The 24,700-nt window shown below is 39.8% G+C and overlaps 1 protein-coding gene across 5 annotated transcripts in view; it reads left to right on the forward strand.

Annotated features, from left to right (window-relative positions):
* Nucleotides 1–4,870: 4,870 nt before the first annotated feature.
* The window catches only part of FAM13C (family with sequence similarity 13 member C), a 54,262-nt gene continuing 34,432 nt past the window's right edge, over nt 4,871–24,700 (forward strand). The window contains exons 1-4 of one of the 5 annotated variants that reach the window (XM_061449161.1): nt 4,871–5,032; nt 9,716–9,772; nt 11,531–11,729; nt 17,559–17,680. In XM_061449161.1, coding sequence (XP_061305145.1) covers nt 4,971–5,032; nt 9,716–9,772; nt 11,531–11,729; nt 17,559–17,680 — 440 coding nt within the window. In that variant the 5' untranslated portion in view covers nt 4,871–4,970. Of the gene's footprint in view, nt 5,033–7,599; nt 7,689–8,435; nt 8,963–9,715; nt 9,773–11,530; nt 11,730–17,558; nt 17,681–24,700 lie in introns of those variants that run through there. The other 4 variants (XM_061449119.1, XM_061449140.1, XM_061449129.1 and 1 more) reach the window with 4 other exon arrangements.

The raw sequence follows: 24,700 nt of genomic DNA on the forward strand, positions 1-24,700 counted from the left end.
CATGGTGATCTTGCAGACACATCAGGCATGTAAATTAATTCACAGAGGTCATTCTTGCAACTGATGTTTTCTTAAGTAAGAAGACATTTAAAGATCAAGGCTTCTTAAATAAGAGTGTTTATTTCTAGGTGTAGTGATCTGTTGAAGCATTCTGGGCACCTCAATAAAATTAGGAGTGCATACATGTGTATGTCTATTTTTCCCTATCTTGTAATGGTCAGAGGAAAAACTGGTTTTGAATTAGTGCTATGTTGAGTCTAGCTGGACTTTGGTGTAAACCTCCTGGAAATAGTTTTGTCATCTGTGGCAATATTAAATTGTCTGCAGTGGATGACTGCAGTTGATCAAGTTTTACTGCCTATAATAGTTCAGTCATTAGCCTCAGTTTGACTAGTACAGTTGGGTTTATCATGCAGCCTAGTGCATGCTGAATAATGATTTTTGGACATCTTTATAGAGATTTTCAACAGAGCTGATGGGACTTCATAAAGCAGCTTGGTCTTTAGTAACAGAATTGTAGGCACAGTTCTGTATTTCCAGCTTAGCACACTTCCTCAAGTCAGCAGAACTATATGAAGCAGGCTTGTGCTAATTAATCAGGGCACCACCAGCGTAGCCTTCCAGCACGGAGCTTAGTTTGTGCTCCCTGCACCAGTGATTACCATGTTCTTGGGCAGTTTCCTCACTGGCAGGGTTAGTGCTTGCTCAGGTGTGTGCACCTGAGCTGCAGAAGTGTAACCCAAATGATAGGACTGAAGTGGTTCACAGATCAGAATTTCCAATCTGCACAAAATAATTCCATAATACTTTCCCTTTTAAGAGAGCAGGGAGGCTGATGAGCGACTGTGCTTTTTGAGCTATAGGGTAGATGTACCTCCCTCAGTGCAAACTTGGGTGTACTATGGGAGTGTGTATGAGATTCATGGGCCCACTGCTTAGAAGGCCTGAGTAAGGAAGTATGTGCAGTTTGATTGCTCATTGAAATATCTTCTGAAAATATAACTTTGAAGGTCTGTGCACTTGCACAAAGCTTTAGCAATCCAACATATATGTGCGTTATGGAATTGCCCTGGGTTGTTTATGACAACTGTTACTGCACCTATGCTCAGCTGGAGTTTTTCCTGCATGAGCGTGTCTGTGCATTTTAAGATACACAGCAAGATCAGCTGAATGCTTTTTCCCCTGGGTCCATTCACTCAGATGATGTCCTAATTAGGTCACTGAGAAAATCAAAGATACAGAAACTGTACTGAGTTCTCACCAACCGGCCTCTACATGTAATTGCTGTATTTTAGTTTCATTTGTCTTAAGATATTTTCTGATGTCTCTGAGAATGTTAGCCATAAAAAGGCAGACTGCATGTCAAGAAAGCAAGTGAACGAACACATGAATATTTTGAGCTGCAGTGTAGCATTCAGTATTTGTCACTACAGGAAAGAGGCATGTGACTTCTCTCTCACATGGCAGCTCCCTGGTTTATGCCTTACTGATTGGAAAATAGCAGAAGTATCTGCAGAATCACTTCTGAAGAAACGGCAAGGCACTGGAGCGATCCAGACAGCTACCATTTTGCTGCAGAATGATCCCCACTCAGCCCATAAGAAAGCCCTGTGTACTGGAAGGGAATGGACTTGCTGAAGGCAAAACAATCCCTCAGTTTGTTTTCTGCTTAAATAGAAGTGTTCTGCCACAAGCATGACCTCAGAAGTAGCAGTGTGACCTGACAGGCAAGCATATTTAATCTGCTCTTTGGTGGAGTTGAATGTATTTTATCCATGAAAGCACATGCTGTGTCTGCATACAGGTAGGAGTGAGTGCATCTCCTTGTTGGTACAATTTGAGGGGGAGCACTTCAGGTATTGCTACTTGGCAAGAACACACATACTTCAAGGCAAACAGATTTGCTCAATGCTTTAATGAATCTCTGAGCTCAGCTGGTTCTGGCAGGGATGACTTGACTTCATCCAGCGAGTCAGTAGGAGGGGAGATCATTCCAACTTTCCCTTTATTTAGGTAGTGGAACATGAGTAACTTCTTCCCAGAGCTGTGAGAGTTGCCTTGGGCTCCTTGTCATGCACAGCGTGTCATACCGCATCTCTTGTGTCCCTCCACAACATCTTGTGCAGATCCCTTGTATGGCCTAACCATAATGCAAAATGTAATTGCCTCTGATGCAGCAATTTCAGCACAAGCTCTTTGGGCTCTGTGGAATAACAAATAATAATAAAGAAAATAGTCTTGCAATAAATGCTAATCATACCCTGTAGGATTGCACTGAGCTTGTCATTAGATAGTGGATATTAAGTACAGAAATACTAACTTTTCCAGAGCCTCAGAGAGTTTAGAGCTCTTTTTAAATATGTATTACTCCCTCTAAACATACAGTTTATTTCCTAATAGAAATTCTTCATTATTTCATCTTTATGGCTGAAAGGCCTCATCATTTACCTGAGTCAGAAATGCCCCTAAGAAAACACAGAGAAAATTTACAGAGATGAGCAAATTCTGGAAATTGAGGCAAAGGTTCTGTTCTGCAGGTGAAACCAAGCTGCCACTGTTTCTGCAGTGGTGCGGGGTGTGTGTTTGTGACCATTTAGACAACTATAGCTTGGCAACCTTTACTGTTCCTCCTTTTTTTCTGACCTTTTGATCTTGATTATTGCACTGTCTCCTGTTCTCCTGAAGCTAGAACTACTGCCTGCTTCTGTCTCACTTACCTCTCTCTTTTGCAGTATTCTGCAACTAGACCATATCGTCTCTGTAATGCATTCATTGCTTGGCATGTGCTTATAGTGCCAACTAATGCTGTTCTGAACTTATGAACATCATTTATGTCGAGCATGTGTCTCTACTATGTGCAAAACTGAGCTGGAGGCTGATTCCTATTTTAATCTTTCTCCTGTCTTAGCAGTAATTTTCTTGATGACACAAACCAAAGGATAGAATTTTGATGCCAACCTATTGTCAGCCGTAAATAGGAAATATATTAGTCAAATTTTCAGAAGAAGAGCAATGTGTTCCTGAATTCTGATATCCCCAAAATATATGTAGATATTTGCTTTGGAGCTCTCCAAGATTTTTGTTGTCAGCTGAGAACTGTCATGTGATATTTATGTTGGCTTGATCAACATTTAGCAAAAGAGGGTAAGAACAAAACTGGGTATAAAATTGGAAGGTTTTTTAGCAGAAAAATTGTCTTTCGATGATACAACAAAGCAGCAGTATGTTGAAGTGTGATGTTTTACAGTACTACATGTTTACAAGAGCATTTTGTGTTAGCTTCCTTTCCTGTGGGGTATATGTAGGGAAGAGTGGATAAACGCACAATCTCTTTACGCTCTGCTCTAACCAAGCTATGATGTTTATCAATGTGATTTTGTGATTAAAAATTTGTGATTCCTCCATTACACACCTGAAATGATAGCTGTAATCCTAGCCTAAGCATTAAAAAAAAAGGCCAAGCACTTAAGTATTCTGGAATATATTTATTTAAAATAATATCGGGTTTTTTTAGTGGTCATCTACTTTTTTAGCATGTAAATTGTGGTTTTGATTGCCACAACAGCTAGAAGTGTATCTTTTGTTCAGGTGCTCTACTGCAAATATTAAAACAAACAAACAAAAAATCATATTTGTATGCTCAGACCCAAAAACCTGGAAATAGGAGGAGAAAAAGAATGGAAATTTTAGGCCTAAGGTAGGATTAATATGCTAACCATTAAATTTAGCTTTTCACCCTTCTCTCACGAAACCTGCTGATCTCTAGGGCAGAAATCCCTATACGCTCTCTGTGATACTCCAAACCCCAGGTAATTTGTGCTACTGTATAAATTGTGGTATATATGCAAATACGGCAAAGAAAAGAGCTAAATAGTATGTGCAAGCAGGTAGGAAGGCTGGGAAGAGATGAAGATAAGATACACTGTTAGCGCTGCTGGTGAAGGAAGGGAAATTGTCACAGCTGTGGCTCCTGGCTGCTGCTGCCGGTTATGAGTGTCAACACCAGGCAGTGGCACAAGCTGCTGCAGGGAGGACGCTGCACTCCTCTGTACCCTTGCTCTGCTTGGTGCTGTTGTCATTGTCACAAACAGCAAAGCTCATCAGATGATGTCTCCACTGCCTTCTCCTTCCCCACCCAAGCAAAAAAAAATAAATCTGTAGCAATGAGATATTATCTTTTCTTTTCTTTCTTTCTTTTTTCTCTTTTTTTTTTTCCTTTTTTTTTTCTTCCTGCTGCTATACCTGCTGCTATAAAATTTCAGGATGATCTAACAGTGAATTTATTTACTGTATTTGAGAGGTGGTGTTTAAGGGGGGATTCCACAGCTGCCTCTAAACCTTCAGTTTAAGGTATCCTGAGTTGACCCCTACTGAATGTATTTCATAAGGTCTGAAATATTTTGTGACAGGAGCACGTCAGCCTATGCCTTTCACAGGAATGGTTTCACCTATTGCTTGCTGCTAGCTTAATAACCTTTTACTATCCTTTCTGCCAGATTATTTTTTCCCCTGGGGTTTGTCCATGCGCTGAGTGTGTAAGGGACCACTAAACAAGAAGAAAAAACCTCCAGAGATCTTAGCTGAGCAACCCTATTTAAGTAATAAAAACAACTGTGTTTGAGCTAATTGCATAGAACAAATGTTTAAAGGATGGAATGGCAGACACTTGTTTGTTAACCCAAGCCTTTATTAGCAGCACTGTTACAGTTATGGAAGAATATGATCCCTTTCTGAGCCTCACAGACTACCTGGATCCCTGTAGTAATTCAAAGCGCTGCTGGATGGGCTTTGTGAGTGTTGTAGGATAATCCCTATGGTTCCTTGATTATGAGCATGTGCAGAGCAGCCGAAGGTACAGTCGTGCATGTAGAGCTAACACACAGAGGCTTGCCTTGCAATGCCATGTTTGTGCATGTGCTCCTACAACTGAGGAGGATTCAGGGAGCCTGCCTGCCTTGCTGACTTATCTGATGTTTTCTTGTTTCTGTTTTAGCATTCAGGATAAATCCTTCAACTCAACAGCTTTAGCAGAGTAAGTGAACACTTTAAAGATGTCCTTATTTCTAAATAAGAATGATGAGTTTAATTGCTGTAGAGAATAATTGTAAGTAGTATGTAGAATTACAGAGCTATCTTCCATATATTTTAATTCAGTCTTCTGTTATCTAAGTATATTATTAACTGTATGGGAAAGATTGCATGAAACAGCTGCCTTTACATGCTCTGTGACCATTTACCAGTGAAATATTTTTCTGGGAGAATGTATGTTTGCTGCACATCACACGTGTTTAAATGCATGATTTTCAGTGAAGGATAAAACTTCCGTGAAAATATTGTTTATTTATGGTACTTGACAAACCCAAGTATGTCAGTTTTCTAAGAACACATGGTCTGTACTTCCTGCAAGCATTATTAGAAAAAAAAAATTGCAAATATTGTGAAAAAAACCCTTGTATATTATTTAGACATACCAAGTACCAAATATGTCATCTCTTTATAATCAATTCCATAAACTCATTAAAAGCCCTTTCATATATATAATGAGCATAACAATACATAAATGTGTTGTTTTTGTTTTTTTTTCTGTCTTAAAGAGACAGCAGGACAAGAGAGAACATTAAGAAGTTAGAAAGGCAAAGGTTTTAAGGAACTATTACCAATGAAATCATCTTTGTTTTATTTCAGTCTAAACCACTTCAGTTTTGGTGTTCTCTATGTTATTACCTTACATGCTTTTGATTGTTTCAAAAGCTTCTTGGGAATATTCTTCAGCAGTAATGTGCCAAGCAGTTTCTCAGGAAGGAAATGATTTATAGATTTATTTGTGTATTAGGTGAGTTTTGCACTGGAAAATTACTCAAAATTCAAAACACACTAGCTGGGCAGTGAGCTGTTTTCCTAAGAGTTGTGGGGACAGGATACATTCTGAAAGCAGGCCGCATTGTAATTGTTTGAGCCATCCCAAAGTGTTGCTAAAATCCCTACAGGGAAAGTAACATTTCATAGGGATTCAAGGAATTTCCCTCTCTTACATTGTTGTGCTTGTTTACAATGTCTTGCTTTATTTAACATATTAACTTAGTCAGACTTTCTGTGTGACTGTGGCAGATATGGGAAGATTTAACAAAAGATAATAAATTATTAAGAAATTTCTTAAATAAATTATTTTCTCATGTCCCTATTAGTTAAGTCTCTAAAATTCTGGGATGCTCCCCCTTCGCAAAAGAATAACCACATTACAGATAGTACAGTTTTCATTAACTTTTTTTTTTTCTCTTTCCCTTTTCTCTCTCCCTGAGTGCATCCATTGTTTCCCACAGAGATTTCCTTGGAGCAGTCCCTGTGCTAGCCTCACCCTTAAGGTTTCTGGGACCTTAAGGTGATGCCTTTCTCTGTAGTACTATGTGTGACCATTATGGCAAGGGCCAGGTTGGCATGAAAGTTGTCTGCATAGTGTCAGCACTGCCCCTGGGGAAAGGGCAGAAGGGTGCAGACAGTGCTGTGTTGTGCCCTGATGCGCCGCAAGGCAGCAGCATGGCAGAGCCGAGACTGGGCCAGGCATTGCCTGAAGGATGAATCTCCCTCATTTAAGCTGCTTTCGGTTTTGTTTCAGAGGCTTTGATTTTTAATCTTATCTTTACAAACACGGAAGTAGAAACATGTTTTTAGAAAATAAAGCAAGTGAGCAATGACATCTGAAATGTGTTGTACAAATAAATAAACTTGGTTTCCAGAGTTGACTTCTCTAATTCTTGTTTAGAGCCTCCTTCCATCCCACAAACCCCTCCTCCCAGCCTGTTTTTAAGAGCTGCAGTTCTTACTGATTTCAGCTCTAGTTGCTTGTGCTGGTCAGATCTAAAAATAGGTTACTTTTGTTTAGCAGAATAGAGAGCTTGCCATGCAACTTTAGACATCCTTGTTTAACATTTTCTGTCTCTGTTTGTGGTGAATTCAAAATCAAATGCTCCTGAATGGTATAAAATCGGTGATACAATACTTTCAGGAACATTTCTCCAGACAATGCGAGTGCCTGGGGCTGCTAAGCAAGCCATGGGTGCAGCCTGGTTGAGTAGTTCATGTGAACATCTTAAAGGTCAGGTCAGCAAAAGGGAGCAGTTTTCAAGTGGTACTGAAATGGCTCCTATGGAAAGGTGAAAATGGAAGAAAGTTAAAAAAGTTAATCCTGTTAAACCAGAAATCCTTGGAAGAATCATAAGAGGCAGTACTATAAAAAGTATGAGCAGCAGTCCATTTAGACTGGGATCCCATTTCTGACCTGACTGGCTCATGACATGAGATGTATTTACTGCTGAGAGGATGTCCTTACTTCTGAGAGACATATCCATCAATCAGTAGGTAGATTGGCCACTGAAGGAAAATGATTCACATCACTGTTTTGGTCAGAAGACATGCTTCCTGCTCAATGTAATCTTCAGCCCATATGGATTTATATCTTGAGGCAGTTCTGGCATGTTGTCAGATGTTTTAGGAATGCGTGAGATGCTGCTATAGTTTTTGGATTGGTGAGAACTCTCATGTAGCCACAAGCTGTTCAAAACTGATCAAACTCTTGCCTATCCCTTTATCTGTTAAATATAGCTAAAGTTGGACAACAAGATTTACAAGTTGCTGGTGAGAAGTATGCGTGCATGTCTGTGTTGATATGTGCAGACACGTGGCATGAACATGTAAATTACATTTCTTAAAGAAGCCAAGGTAAAAACACTGTGCTTTAGTAATGGATATATGCATTATATCAGGAATTTGTCTTTTTAAAGGTCCTGCTATGGTCTTAGCCTCAAGCACAGTCTGTGTGAATAAGCTGTCTTGGTTAGTATTTATTTTTATGAGGAGAAAAATTTCTGTTAACAATTTCAGTGTGTTGCTTCTGAACTTCCTTGCAATCTTTTATTACATGATGGCCACAGTCTTCTCTGATTCATTATTGCTTATCTTTCTTATCTAGTGCTATCTGGTTATTCAAATACATTTTGTCATGCTCACTTGTGTTGTTTATAAGTTCTGTCTTGCTTTACGACTTTAATCAGTTGATGGATGCTAAGTTAGGATCTCTACTTCTTCAAGATCACCTTATGACAGTCAGTTTAGGGAAATCAACCCCCAGGGAACTTTCCCAAATTAGGGAGCGTGCACATAAGTATGTGCACATAGACTTGGCTGATAGACTTGTGCTCAATCATCTATTGTCCCTCCAGTGAGCGTTCCCAGTTACCAGACTGGTCTTTCAGGACTGAAGATTGCCAAGTGTGGTGATTGGTGAGAGAAGGAGGTGGATGAAATTGGTAGCAGAGCTGCTTCCTCCTACCTCCTCTTCCTGTGGCACATACAGGACAGAGAGGTTGTCCCTTTGGGGAGTCTTTGGGCTTCCTTCTTCATACCCCCAGTATGTCCTATCCTTATACCTTGCTGGTGTTCATAAGGTAATTAGTGATAGACCAGAAGGGAAGGTGTGACTGGCATCTTGGAGGTAAAGGCAACTAGATTTCTACAGTGAATTTATTCATTTTGTACATCAGCCTCTGTCTTCCATCTGTCACCCCACTTTGCCTTGTGGGGAAAATTGCACTCACTGAAGGAATATTGTGTGATTAGGGGGGATATGCAACTGTATTTATGTGTTCCAGTTGTGAGCAGCAAATGCTTTCATCCGTATGCTGATGTATTCAGGAAGTGTAAACACTTGAGTGTCCCTTTAAATACTTTCTGCTGCAGTCTGGCTTTTGATAAAGATACTAGCAGAGGACTGGTGGGAAAGAGGAATATATTTAAAACCTTGCTATCAAATTGCAGCACAGAGCTGTTATCACTCAATGTGCTCTGTCCTTAAGCTCTTCTGAAAATTTAACAAGTCAGCGGAAGTACAGGCTGCTTCCCCCATAATGAAGAGATTCCTCTGCCAGGAAACTTCAAGTGATCCAGGCCTGCTTAGTGTCTGTACTCTGTGAGTATGAACATAGGGGTGACAGGAGGACCCCAACTTTTGCCCCCAAATAATACCTTGAAAGGATGTATGCCTAATTTTAGAAGTGTATGTAAACATATGCATGTATATTATTTGAGGAAAGACTGCTCATAGCCTTTGCAGTTATTCTACAAAGTTTAGCCAATCTACACAATATAGTGTTCAGCACTGAGTGGTTAGCATATTTATCCAGATTTCTTTTTTGATTAGGCAGCCTTATGTTTTTAACATAGGGGATGTAATTGATTATGATTCTTCTTGTATCTTAAAAAAAATCTGCTACTTCACTTTTTAAGACTTTCTAATGTATTTGGGGATTTATTTTCCTGCTGTACAAAGAATGACTGCTCTAATATAGTTAATATTTTTGAGAGTCTTGGAGAAAAACACCCTTTGCTACTTGTTTCTATTTTTTTTTTTTAATGTGAAGCACATATAAGCAATTAAAACACAGTAAGTTTCCTGTATTTTTTATGTAACATTTGAATTCTTCTTCATCATTATTTCCATCTGGCTGAAGATGACATACCAAATCATGTACACTTCAAATCTCACATCCTTTTCTTCCTCTGAGATTTAGACTATCATGGAGCAGCTATGGAATTAAATGACAATGGCTAATGTGAGAGAAGGAGAAATGTGTTTATGCTTTGAGCTGCATTGTCACGTTATTAAAAGCTAAATTTCTGCAGCTGGCAGAAAATCATCAATTATCTTCTCTCCATTTTCAAGGTGTGACGGCGATTCCGACTCTGTACATCAAGATCAAGCAGGCAGTTCCAGCCCCAGGTATTCTACTGCAAATTTTGTCTGAAATCACTGGCAACAAATAAAGCTGTCAGAATGCTTCTGTAAACCATTAGAAAGAAACTGTTATTCTTAAGGGAATGCAGAATTCCTAGGGTATTAACTGCTAAGGCTATTAGTATTTCTGGGAAATGCATATTTGTCTTGTATACTTTTGTGTAAAAGATATTAAGTTGTTATTATGTAAGTAAATTTATTATGGTCTGTGTTCTTAACTTCACATCAAATTGCTTCCGTTCAGATGCACCACTGATGCTAATTTTACTGTATAGCAGCTAGTACAAAGTACTAGTACGTGGAGTTTTGCAACTCTATAAGGATATGCTGATACACTCATTGATGAGTATCTCTGTGAAAAAAACATAATTCAAATTGTAATTCAACTGAAGTATTCTTGAGGCATGTATTTCTCATGGCTATGTTAGTTTATGTTGATTGTTATAGGATGCAACTTAACCTTTCAGAAAGAATTTAAAGCTTTAAATCAGATGTTACCTTAAAATTAGCAACACTTCTGCACATTGTTGAAATGCCCTAGGATATAAAGCACCCTACCCTGTAACTATAACAACTGTCTTTTGAGCACACTTGCATAAGGCTTGGGCAGCAATGGTGTTTAACTCATAGGCACCCTGCAAACATCCATCTGGATGCTGATGGGCCACAGATGGAAAGTGAGTTTGGCAGCTCAGAATCCTTAGGAAAAACCATCGAATTAACAAGTTATGCTTGCTAAAAAAAAATCTCAGGGGCATTAAATCAATAGTTCTTGAACCCCTCAGTTATGGAAGTTCCACACCAGGAGAGAGGTCGTCTCTCAGCTAAACATTAGGATTTTACCAGCTGAAACTGACATCTGGAATTTCACCTGCAAACTGTGCAACAGCCAGGGAGCAGTAATGCCAATCTGCTCACCCTGCCAACTAAGCAGGCAGCATTGCATTGTGCGTTGCGGTAGCTTTCTTAATGGTACCAGGGCAATGCTCCCAGTGAAAGGCATTACACCAGTCTAAGTGTGGATTGACAGGGTGTGGATAAGGCTAGCAGGGTCTTAGAACAGGCTGCAGATTGATGGCTAGGTCTGTAGGCTAGGCGGAGATTGAAAATATCAGATTCAGTGATTACCTGAGCATCCATGAGCAACAGTGTCTGTTTAAACCACCATATGTGCTGTTACACAGGAGGACCTTTGCTCCAAACTGGGAGTACATGACGCTTGTCCCTTCCACCCAAACACACCTCTGGCTGTCCAAACCCTACTTCATATGCCTGCCTCCCTCACTTTGTCCAAAAGCCCTCAAAAGCAGACTGTCAGACTGTCAGAAGGGAAGTGAGACTCTATAAATGGGGAGGAATTACTGGATGTGATGACATTTTTGTGACATTATAACCCAGATGGGGAAAGGTCTCCTGCATGAAAAAGACAGTTTCAGGTTTTATTTGGGGTATATGAACTATAGGGCTGAAACCAGAAAGTGCCTTTAAAACTAGTCTTATTTAAATGGCTCCACAGTTGAATGTGTAATAATACTAACAGTAGTTTAACTTGTGATTTTACAGTAAACAGTAGCCTCTCAGGTGCATGTTACTAACATATGCAGTGTTTGAGGTGTAGACTACTCAAATTGGTAAAATTAAAATGCCATGAAGAGTTAAGAACTTATAGCTGTTTTTCCTTCATAATGTTTTGACAGGTGTCTGAAGTCCTACCTGATACATTTCAATTTTATTTTCTTACAGAGATGATGATAACAAAGAAAACTATCCGGACAACACTGCTGTCTTAGAAGAAAGGCAGCTGCCTTTGCAAGATACTCAGCATCACAAGCAGCAGGCTGTAATTGACTATGCTCTAAAGCCTGAAATGGGTAACTTGAAGCTGAGAAAACCTAAGCCCATTGCAAAGCTAGAAAATGGAAAAAGCCATGAGGAAAGTCAGGTAAAGAACTAAACTTATCAAGGGTAGGTTTATGCCACAGTGTCTGAGCAAATACACTTTTTGAAATGCAAAGTGGGACTCCCTGGTAATCCGTGATGTAACTGAGATCCCACAGTAATCTACCCTCGGTTTTTGACAAGGCTTTTTCTGTTTTGTTTATTTCACTGAGGATCTCTTACACTGGTATTTTGGCTGCCAACAAAGAGTTTTCATACTTTATCTGACTTTCTGGTTTTGTTTGTTTGTGGTTTGCTTTGTTTGTTTGTTTTTAATTTTAAAATAATAATCTATTCCAGTGGAGATTTTGGTACCAGCACTCTTTCCCACAGGCTTCCCAGGTTGAGCTGAGGGGAGCAGAATTGTAACTTTTCTAAAGGCTATAAAAGAAGACTAGAAATGAAGAAGCTTCTGCTGCTGTCTGTGGTGGTACATTGCTGTGTAGACTCCAGAGTTACGACTTCCCAGCAGTTGCTGGAAGTGCCTCTATTCTCTCTGGTGCTTCCCAAGTCATGTCTTATGTGAGGTCTAAGGGCTAGAGTTCTGGTCCAGGTTTAATCCCTCAGCTGGAAATATTTTCATAACCAAGAGAGTTGATGTTAATGTGTTGGTGGATTGTTGGACTGTATTTGGCACAAGACCTGACATTGTTAAATACAGATGTTTGCATTTACATCTCTTCTTTGATGCATAATTATTTGGTCATTTACTGTCTCTCTTTTCTTGTTTGTGGTTAGAAATTTGCAGAGCGCTTTCTAAAATGCTTTGAACCCATCATAGACCAGGAACTATTTTGGTTCAGTTTTTCAAACTTAGGGAATTCATAATTTTGGATGGCATGTTTTACCCTGTAAGTGAGGAATAACCTTTTGAATTCCAGAAGAAAAAGTAAAAGCAAATGGCATCCAAATGGTATTATCACGGTCTCTTTTAGAGTATTAATGTCAGGTCTTGTCCTACTCTTCTTGCATGCTTTTCTGGAGTTCACCCCTGAGGTGAAGTGCTAACTTCTGATCTTTTGCAACTGTATTGCTTTACTAGGAAATATTATTGAGGCTGCAGGGAGGCAAGATGTGCATGTTTATCGGCAGATAAGAAAAATGAGGAAATTTTGCCATGTAAAGGGCAAGTGGAGGCATATCAGGAAGAAGAGTCATGAAGAAGTCATGAACAGGGATGTATCATAGATCATCTGTTGCTCTTTCAACCACTTCTGAGTCTGTCTGCCTGTTCCCTGCATATGCCATGCATATATCTTTCATCCAATGAAAGCTAACAGCACAGATTTACTGCTCTATAGTATTTTATGTGGCTTGAAGTGGTTAACTGAAAATGTTGATATTCTTTCATGGGAAACTTTTTAAGCATATAATTAGACTGCCATAACATACCAGTGAAACTTAGATGTGCAGCCTCTGGAAGTAAAAACAGTGTCAGGCAGATAATTTTCACATGACTCAAAGGCCTGAATTAGGAAAGACCAAAGTGGTCCTGGGACCCTACAGAACTCATTGCTCCCATTTCTGGCATACTGGAAGAGGTGAGATGTTTAGGTACCATTTCATCTCACTTGAGGGATGAGAGCTCATGTAGAGCTTTGAGTATAATATACAACACAAACACAAAGCGAACATTGCTCCATAATAGGAACTCCAGTCGTTCCTACAAGGAATTGTATCCTAGTACTGAAAGACTTTTCGATAGGTATCTTGTATCCACCCTGATTTCAGTTGTGCTTGCTGTAGAGGAAAGAGCTTGCCTCTTGGAATAGTTTGCAGAAGGAAGCTGTTTTGGAGAACACATCTACAAAGCCTTTCATTTTGCACAGCCTTCATATTCATTAGTAAGGGTGTGCATGCTCCTTGACCCTGAGTGCTTGCCTTTCTGCATCTTCAGCTACCACAACGGCTTTTCTTCTTAAAGAAGCCAGCACCTGGCTCCTGGCTTTGGTTGCAACACCCATGAAAACAAGGCTCTGCTTGCAGAAGACTTCTGCAAAGGGTTTGTTTCTGTATGTGGATTCTCATTGGGATCTTCAGTATGTTATGACCTCCCAAACGCTATTACAGCTGTCTATGTTAGCAGCCCTAGTTGTGAACTGGTAGCAATTGCTTCTCTCCATTTTGAAACTGAAAGCAAGGTGCTCCTGTGTTGTTTCTAGTAGCTGCTAGATAGATAGAAAGAATCAGTTTATTTACAATTCATTAGTCCCTACAGTTACATATGTACATGGCAGGTTGTTATTACCTGGAAAAGTGAGCCAGGCTGATGCTTTGAAATACTGTGCAACTCCATATAAATTCTTTTTGTGAAACACCTTGCCACCAAGTCACTCAGTGAAACAGGCGATGTACTTAGAAGCAGCTGAGGTTGAGCTGACAAACAGCAATATCTGAGTACATGCACTTAAGAAAAAAAAAGCATGATGCACTGCGTATCGTGTTCAAACTTCATCCTCATTTTCCTGAGTTTATTGATAGAGCACTCTTTCAACAGTCTCCTCAATTCCCCAATCTGACTTCTCTGAAGCATCAGTGACAATATTGCACTGACAGTATCTCTTTCAAAGGCATTGTTCTGATAAGCCAAGGAAATATTTGCTATTTGCTCCTATGTGTTATAAGCCCACGAGTTGCTTTTTCAGAAAATTCTCCATTTAAAATCAGTGGGTTATTGTGAAATAAATAAGTTTGCTATGTGTGTTGAAAGGATTAAAGTCGATTTGTATGGGAGCCAATTTTGCATGCCTTTCTACTGGTGAGAATTCAAGGGGTTTCCGTTGTAGAAAGGTCAGTGGGAGTGAACAGTCCGCTGTGCTCAAGTAGACAAGAGATGGCTGTCTTGGGGATTTTATGCTTCACAGCCTGCTGAAGTGTGATTCCTGTACCCCTGATTTTTTTGGACACAGTTGTAGTATTGTGGTCATGTAACCTAGGTCTTAATGAAGAAAAGGTTACTACATCTACAGATAATTAAGAGGATCAAGTTTAATAAAAGTGCAGTACCAAATAACTTCACTTGACCACTCATAGGCTGATAAAATGTCACTAGAGCTATTTATTCGGGGGCAGGAGCTGGGTATGGGGGGCAGTTGGAGCCTTTCCAAAGTATGGAAAGAGAGGCAGGCTGCTGGAATGTGATTACACCTCTGTACTCCAGCTACTTAGTTTAATCTTTCCTATGGTTTCATGAACTTCTTTAGCAATTCTGCAATGTTAATCTATAGGAAACCAAATTAATTAGGATTTATTTGGCTTCAGGGGGTGAGAAAGCATATGCTCAGAACATACACCAGACAGTCAGTGTAAGAACAGGTGGTTAGGAATGGAAAGTCTGCTTTCCTTACCTAATCCTCACTCACCTTTGATGCAGTCATAAATATAGATTATTAAATGAGTCATCCTCAAATTCCTTATTGATACTGAGACATACTTATAAAATGACACTAAACATGCTAGCTAGCAGGTAGAGACTGCAAAAATTCAGTTTTATTATTAAGGTAAATGACTATAAAATTAAATAGTGGCTTGACAATCAGTGCCAGGACAGGAATGTTGAAAACTGCTGTGTGAAATATTGTATTTTGAGTATAAATTATGTGGGCAAATTGCACGGATTTCAAATTAAAAACCACAGAGCTGATGGTAACGCATTAGCTACATAAACACGTAAATGTCAGGCAGTCTGCAAGTTCCACTTCAGTTTTTAGTTACACTCTGTTTATGTCTAAACAGGACCTCCATCATGGATTAAATCTGCTCAATTCACTGTCCATTCACTGTACCTAGTTATTTTCTTGTATGAACTGGCATTTTCAGGAGGGGTAGGAGGCACTTCTGCTGAGGACTTCAGTTCTGGCTATTTTCTAACTGACACAGCGCCATGAGGTATGCCAGGGCTGGGGTCCAAAATGCCAGTACAATGTTTGCATGGTCCTTGCATTTGAAGAGAGATGGAAGTGTTTGTGTTTTGCATAAAGCATATAAAGGATTCAAGGCACTTTCTGGAGTCCAAGAGCAGATGAAGCTACTCCATAAACACAACAAAAGTTTGTATGCCTGTACTATAATTCAGATGCTCTGACAGAGATGGGTTATGACATGCTGTGGCTTTTTTGAGGGAAATAGATTAAAAAAAGATAGCTTGTGAAGCAGAAGCTTTAATTTTTGTCTGCTTTTTAACCCACATATTATTTAGTATATAAAGCAGGTATCATGGCAAGTATCAGTGATTATGCAGCACTAAGACTTGTTGGAGATTTCCTTCTTCACAGACTTCTTACCAGATGCAACCTCGTTGTACAAGCTTCACTCCATAGTTAAGAAGAAAGTAAAATACAAGACAGCACTATACTGTTGAATGCCTTTGACACATGAGGAATGGATTTCATTGCTCTCAAGAAACAGAGACTTCAAGGGTGTTCCCTTAGAGATTACCTTAATCACATTGCTGATGAGCAACAACAAAGGGAAAGAAGTAAAGAAAATGAAAAAAAAAACAAACACCAAAGCAAAACCCACCTATGTCCTCAAACATCAAGCCTGCAAGTGAGCACTTATGACCAGCATATATTCTTGTCCTCAGCTTTCCATCTAGCGGAAAGCATCTTGTATTGCCATGTCCTCTCTTCTGATATTGGAGAGGGTTATATGTTGCAGAAGATGCTTCTGCTGAAGAAAGTTTACTACTGTAATGCAGGTTTGGTTTTGCACCTTAGCTGGACTGACTTTGCTTAAATAGTACAACACTAAATCTTCAGCCATAAGAAACAGTTGCTTAATTTGAAATGCGCTTGTTTCACTCATTACATAGCACCCAAAATTTTCTTATAAACTGTATTAACAGCTTTTGCTGTCAACGTCTAAAACTAAGCATATCTAAATGTAGAATGACCTTAGCCCTCCATGTTCCCATTCGAACAGTCCTATCCAAACTTCTGACCTCCATTTTTGTTTTGCAAAGCATGTTGTATGTTAATTTTATAAACTATTAGAATAAAATACTGGATGATAAAAGCTAATAAAGACGTAGGAAGAAGTCACACTTTTATTATAGCATTTTCAAAGAACTTCATTAACTTACCTCTTTGAATGCAAGGGAAATATTATAACCCACTTTATAGGTAAAGAAATTAAGGTGAGCTGAACATGTCTTGTCACAGCCATGCAACTGGTTTTCAAAAGCTTCAAGTAAAATGCATAGTTTTCTACTTCCTACTCCCTCAATTTGTTGGAATAAATTGGCTTTTTTATTTTCTGTGGCAGGTTGGTTAAAGTGATTTCTTTTTTCCTCCCTGCCTTTCACTCCTTCTGCAGTAATGCTCTATTCATAAAGCTATGCATATGCTAGGGAAGGGAAAGAGCAAAATTAAAAAGGAAACTGGTTAAATCTTGCAAATCTTACTTAAGAGAATTTCATTTGCTTTTGTCAGCCAAAATTTTTCTGATAGTGGCCAAGTAATAAAATATTACTGACATATGAGTAAATAATTTCAAATTAAATGTGAGTGTATATATAAGCAAAACAATGTTAAATTCTGTGTCTAGTACCTCTTAGCTCAGAAGCTGACATCTCTTATCTAACTAATAAACAGAAAATGGGTTACAGTCTGCTTTGGTTTCATAAAATGTTTTACAGTGAAAGAAGATACTACTCTGTTTAGAACCTTTTCTAGTCTGTATTTTCCAGTTGTTTCTAGATAATTACCAAAAAAATAAGAGAGAAACACAATCAGCACCTGGTCTCATGGAGCTCTTTTTTTCTTAAAACAAAATATTCAGCTAAGCCTGATTAGTGCTGACAGGGCATTCAACATTTCTTTTCTTTGTGCAGGAGCTGGAAAGTGCATTGCCAGGCCTCCCAGAGTGGCAGGGGAAGGCTGGATCCTCAGCTAATGACTATGCACAGAATGTAGCTTTAAGATGCCAGGAAGCAGTCGTGAGATTTCAACCAAGGTAAGCCTTGGCATAAGACAGCACATTTCGCTTCTGATTAACTGTAGGAAAGGCTAATTAATTTGCTGCCTTTTGTATAAAATATTCAGACTCCTGGCTCTCATTGACAGGTGTAATCTGTATTTATATGACTAGAACTGGTTGGAGAAAGTGAAAGGGATGAAGATAAGAATGCAAATTTCATCATTCTTTAAACCCCTTACATTTTAAGCTGGAAGAACATCCTCAGTTCAGAAACTTCAATTCCTCTGTGCCAAGTTTCAAAAATATCTTGGCACTTCTTTCCCTTTCCCCAAAATGCTGATTTGCTTTTCAGAGCTGTATTCTCACTGAAAAATGGGAATCAGCACACCTGATTTTAGCAAGGGTATGTATTTATGTGTAGTTTAGACTCCAGGTGCTATGGCAACTGTACTTGTCCCAGTTGAAGGGTGCAGGTTAGGCATTAGTTGAGTCTTGATGGCAGGTAACTCAGCTGTAGTGACTGCTGGAAGTCATAGTTCTCTAATCCTTCATGGCTGTGCAAAAGGCTAAAAATGGTGTTTCAACACAACCAACTGACCCAATCTATCAGTCAAGGTGTGTCTTAAAGATAAAATTTAGCTCTTATTTCAGGCTTGGACTGTGCAAATCATAGAATCATAGAATCATAAAATAGTTAGGATTGGAAAGGACCTTAAGATCATCTAGTCCAACCCCCCTGCCATGGGCAGGGGCACCTCACACTAAACTATCTCACCCAGGGCTCTGTCCAACCTGGCCTTGAACGCTGCCAGGGATGGAGCATTCACAACCTCCCTGGGCAACCCATTCCAGTGGCTCACCACCGTTACAGGAAAGAATTTCCTCCTTATATCAAATATAAACTTTCCCCATTTAAGTTTCAACCTGTTACCCCTTGTCCTATCACTACAGTCCCTAATGAAGAGTCCCTCCCCAGCATCCTTATAGGCCCCCTTCAGATACTGGAAGGCTGCTATGAGGTTTCCACACAGCCTTCTCTTCTCCAGGCTGAACAGCCCCAACTTCCTCAGCCTGTCTTCGTACGGGAGCTGCTCCAGTCCCCTGATCATCCTCGTGGCCCTCCTCTGGACTTGTTCCAACAGTTCCATGTCCTTTGTATGTTGAGGACACCAGAACTGCACACAATACTCCAGGTGAGGTCTCACAAGAGCAGAGTAGAGGGGCAGGATCACCTCCTTCGACCTGCTGGTCACACTCCTTTTGATGCAGCCCAGGATACGGTTGGCTTTCTGGGCTGCGAGTGCACACTGAAGCTGGCTCATGTTCATTTTCTCATTGACCAGCACCCCCAAGTCCTTCTCTGTCGACCTGCTCTGAATCTCTTCTCTGCCCAACCTGTAGGTGTGCCTGTGATCATGCTCTTCACAGAGCATGAGATCATGCTGTTCACAGCCATCAGTTTTCAGGGCACTATTTTACCCATTTCCCATGCTCAGGTGCTGTTTTGACTTTGCTTTGATGTGCACATAAAGTTTCAGGCAGGTGAGCCAGGTCTGTGCTCTTTGCTCTCTGTTTTGAGGTGCGTGACAGATTTGCTGCTGTGTGGCAGGGACTCTGGCTCGCTTTGGGGGCCCTGGAGCAGCAGCTGTATATCCCAGGGATGCTCAGTGCCTACAGGCACAACTAGCTGACATGCAGAATTTGTTGCCTCCAAGGCCTGTTTCAAGCTCTAGGTTAGCAGTGACAGTTGCCATCCAATGGCAGTTTAGTGCTTCATATGAAATGAACTGGTTGCCTTCACTACAGCTTTTAGTAGGCGATGTGGTAAATGATATTAATTTATGCTCCCAAAGGAAGTTTTAGCACAATGACCAAACATTTAATTAGCTTTCACAAAGAACCTTTCCACCCTACAGTGCTTGTATGTGCAGTTGAAACACTGCATCTCTGAGTGTTTCTAATTAGACCCAGCCAAGGAAACCTGGCTTCTCTTTTTCTGGCATTTTTAATGGTAGGAAAATATCACATGGATTTCTTGTACAAAGGGGCAAAGTGAGTTTGATATCAGAGAGTTAGACCTATCTAAGGGCTTTGCTGGTTGGAGGTCTGTGTATGGGTAGGTAATGAAATAACATTGGTTAATTTTGATTGATGAAAGGAACATGATTAAATAAATATGGACTTTAAAGATAAGGAGTAGAGTATGCCCGAATAAAACAAGCCACAGCAAAGTTTCCCACTCCATTTCAACAGTTTGGCCTTTTTAGATTGCTTGGTATTAAACCATTGTTCATTATGCCATTCATTCCCATTTAACATCAGGGTAGCTCCTTAGGAAGCCTGCTGTCCACAAGTGCTAAACCTGTTAAATAATGGTACCTGAAGTTAACCACGCTAAGAGCTATGAAGGCATAATGATCAAACCTCAACTCTGCCCATGTCTTTATTTGTTTATATTACAACAAAACAGAGGAGGTTTTACTCTTAAATAAGGAACTTGGAGTAGAAAAGCATTAATGGATAGTGCTTTGCCTTACACGCACTCTTTGTTTACTTTAACTGCCTTAAGTGTCCTTGGAAAAAACATTCCCACCACCCAGGTGGGGCAGAGAACTTTGAGTCACATATGTTGAAGTTAGTACTTTCAGTTTGAGGGTTACTGTGTCTGCTGGCTCTTTTGAAGGGTCGCCAGCAGCTTGCCCCAAACATCTGCTGTCAATCAGCTTTGATAGGGCCTGAGCAATTACATGCCCATATCTCAGCTCATGTACGTCTCTGGCTGCTACATCAGAAGAATAGAACTGGCTCATGAACAGGCTGTGAAATATAGCTGCCAGAGTGTGACATCTTGCCTTGTTTTCTGCCTTTTCTGCTCTAGGACATGGCAAAGGTTAAGTATTCAACCTTGGCAGCAGACAACAACCATAGCTAGATTTTGACAGAACACATCTGCTAGCCTCACAAAAATCGAGTTTTACCATCTTCCACCTTTTTTTTTTGCAAGGTTACTGCTAAAATTAGCAGTGCTTTGGAACACTACATCTGCATAGGATCCCTAAGTCATAGACCAAAAGCTGAATGGTCTTTTGGAGAACAGGAGATGGCCACACTGCTATAAGTGTGCCACTTGATACAGTCCTAGATGTCTGTGTGGAGGGTAGGACAAGAAGGATTTATTTGTCCCATACTAAGAAGCAATGTCAATTGTTTCTAGTGTGGCTTGTTACTTCTGCTCTAATTCATTTTCTGCAGACTTCTGTAGCTCTGTCATTAGTCTTACTGGAGTTTCAGGTAAATACCTCTGAACTGTACAGAGTTTTTAAAAGATCTGTTCTAGTGAGTATGGAGCAGCTAAAACCAGCATAGTTTTAATTTGTCTAAATATGGATCAAAAACTGCTGAGATATGAAAACTTTTCAGTATAGTCCCTGTTAAGCAGAGCAGTCTAAATTCAGGGTAACCTAACAAGGGATATTCATAAACAGGTATGTGACAGAAAAAAACAGGCAATATAAGAGAAACAATCTACAAAAATACAACTTAGAAGTATATATGTTGATTGTGTTTTTTTGGGGGGGGAGTGTGTGTATTTACTTTCATTATATGATAACCACTGAAACAGTGAAAGAAAAGTTTTAGTAGGATTTGAGGGAAATGGAAAAATACTTTATGAAAAGACTACAGTCAGAAGAATGAGGGAATACTGTCTTTTTCTTGGCTAAACTATACATGACCTGTAAATCAAGAATTTTCATTTTAAGAAGTATGTATCATGCATGATTTATGAAAATCAGCATCAATTTAGAATATGAAATACCATCTGCAGGAAGGAAACATTTACATTTTATTACAAGAACATGAATTTCTAATACTATTTCAAGTGATTACATTGAATATTGCTCTAGACATTGTGTGTAGTTGGGTTTGGGTATGACTGTAATATAATCTGCACCTTTGGGAGGTAAAAGTTATATGCAGGCCCCAGGAACAAATAAAAAGAATTTCCTTTTTTTAAACAGAGAATAGGAAAGCCAGCGTGGAACAGTACAGATGATTACAAAAAGCTGCTTTTACCGATTGCCTTCTCAAAGGCAATCAGCAAAGCTGATGTGGGTTGCAGAGCTGTGTATGCAGTTACCCGAATAGAGGATGGTGTTTTCTTGATGCCTGTACACAGAGAGGGAGCTGAAACATGGGACTCCTGGGCAATGGGGATATCAGTGTTTCACAGAAGGTTGCATTCCAAGTCAGTGTCGGAATTACACTTTGGGGTTAAATTTTATGCCAAAGAAAAAGTCTTTGAAAGTTCCCCCTCTTCCCCATTCCCCAAATAAAGTGGGAGTGGAGTGGTTTAATTTAGTAGGAATCAGCTGGTCCCTTGATTGGTGCCTAATTTCTACAGAGGCTATAGGGTGGCAGTTTCTGTTAGACCTATGACTGTTCTTCAGGAAAACTGGGAATGCCAGGAACAGGCTGCCCTGGATCTTGGACTCAGACAGTTTCTGTGCTCCCCTGTGGGAAACTAAGCTCTAGTGAGGCTTTTAGTATTGAAGCTTTCAAGGCAAGTAGCTTTTGAGAGTGCAGTTCAGGTGGGGACTCTTGTATTTTCCATGCTTTCTGCTGAGTACCTACAACTGAGGGATGTGTGGGAAGAAGTAGGGAAGCTGCAGAACTGCTGATGTCCTCATGCCATATGGCAGACCTGCACAGTGAGGCAGAGCTTGCGAGGCTGTGTTCCCACACAGGCAGCCAGGTGAGCAGGGGGAGAACTTGGCTGGATTCCCTCTGAGTCTTGCCTCAGACCTGGCAAAAATTCATCAAAACCAGTATGTGTTTGTGAATAGCTCTCTGTCAGCAAACCAGGATTTGCTGATGAAACACTGATTTGCTGGGAAATGACTGAACAGTTCCTAAGAACAGTTTCTTCAGGAATCTTCATATTAAAACATTGTTTCTGTGATAATTCCTGTATCAAGACATGGAAAATCCCTGAGCAAGCTCTTGGGTTGCAATACACTTAAGGAAAAAAAAAACAAAACAACCCCCCCCCCCAAAAAAAAAAAGAAAGAAAAAAAGGGAAAAAGGCAGAGAGACCAAAAAAAAAAAGCCATCTTACTGTAGCCCAAGTAAGGATTGTGCCTGGTGACTGGGAGAGGTGCTCATAAGATGAAAAACAAGTGTGGCTGTCCAGCTGCCCACGGCCAGCCTTTATGTAAGTGCTGTGATTGATGAAACACGCACTGGTATGCTAGCTCTCTGGCTGGTTGCTTATTCCAGCAATCAGGGACTGACCAAGGAGTAGCCTAGGATGTATCCAAACAGCCTTGGGCCCTTAATGGTGTTGTTTCTTTCACTGCAAATGTGCACTTCATCCGGAGGCCTGTTGCAGTTCTGTATTGCTTTGTAAGGACTCATAGGTCTGTTTTTGAAGTATTCATCTGCAGGCCTGTATTAGGGTGGTGACTATGAACTTCATAACACTTTTTGCCAGTTGTGGAGGTCTCAGAAAAGACCTTTGTGTTTTCCTGGCACTGAGGTGTGTTGGTTGCAGGTTCTGTTCTTCAGTGAAGTTGTGTAATGTAACCCCTGGATAGGCTGGATCAGTCCTCTGATGTGGTACTGAGGCTACCCTTTCTGAGCTGGTGGGTCACTCCTATGCTGGGATTACTAGACTAGAGACAGGGAAGGAATACTGGGTCAGGATAGTTTGAATCTGGAAAAAGGGGTTCATCCCACAGCATAGTGTGCAGTTTGTTTGCCAGAATTTATCTTGGCACCAGTAATGCATTAATTGGGCCAAGATATGGAGCAAGTGTGGCATTGTGGTTCATAGACACATAAGCCTCCTGAGGATAGAGTTAGTGTAACCCAGGGTTGGACTGGATTAGGGCTTGCAAATTACAGAATGTAATGCTCCTTTATGGGTTTAGTCTGGGAAATAAGAAGTGAATTTTCTTAGGTTATGTTTAAACATCCTTTTTAGTTTTTTAAATTATGTGGTTTTATTTGAATTTTATGCAAGTTTAGAAGTGATATGCATAATTCAATAATTTACATGTTCTGGTTGGTTTTTTAAACAGCGTACTGCTCATGCAAATTGATCTTCCCTTTGCAGTTTGGTTGGAGCTCTGTTATGATAATTAGTATTTGGATTTTATTTTGTGATGTCCACAAGCTTCAAATGTACACGTTACTGAGCTGCATCTTTCTCATCTGTGCCATATAGAAGAGGGTAATTCTGCCAAAACCAGAGTCTATAGGGAGAGTGGGAGATCAGGCCTTTCATATTTTAGAAAGCATATGGTATAACATATATTTGAGTGGTAGCCATGGAAAGCATTCCATTTTCATTATTTTACATTATGAAAATTATACAAAATAAGGGTTGCCTACAATTATTCAAAATTTCAGCTAAGTCTTAAAATACGTTTAATGTACTCAGCACAGATGGAAAATTAGGGCTTGCTCCTGCTGCTTTTGAAGTTAATGGATATTTTGTGATTGACTTTTAATGTGAGTAGGATCCAACCCATAGTTATTAAATTGCAAGCCCCTTGTTGCCTGGTGACAATCAGATTAACTGCTCTGCTAGGCAAATGCAGGTTATCTTGGTGAAAACAAAAAACAGACCCCAAAATTTTCTATATCGAGTAAGATCAGTTCAGCATACTGTTATGTAAATGGTCTTCTCCCAGAAATGGTTATTCACCTTAATGATTTAAATATATCCAGGATCCAAAAAAATGCAAACAAAAAGCATCTTACTCCAGCATTTTCAGTTTAAAGGAAGCAGCAAAATGCAAGACTTCTGCTAAAAGACTTATTCTAAAAAATCAGACAAGATCATCAGCCTGAATGGGAGAGAGGTGGTACTTCAGGGATGTTCTGAACTTTTTAATCTCAAGACTGTGTGAGTGATACAGCTCTGAATTATGTAGAACATTGTATTGCACATGTAAGAACTGCTGCTAGCACTTAGTTTTTTGTTTTCTTTTCCTAAGGAGAGTTCACATTTACTGTGTATTATGACCTTGAAAGGAGTCATCCAAATGAGAA

This window comes from Pezoporus flaviventris, unplaced genomic scaffold (assembly GCF_033815535.1).
Source record: "Pezoporus flaviventris isolate CSIRO_AGI_PZ_B2104156 unplaced genomic scaffold, CSIRO_AGI_Pfla_v1 ptg000001l, whole genome shotgun sequence".
Taxonomy (NCBI): domain Eukaryota; kingdom Metazoa; phylum Chordata; class Aves; order Psittaciformes; family Psittacidae; genus Pezoporus; species Pezoporus flaviventris.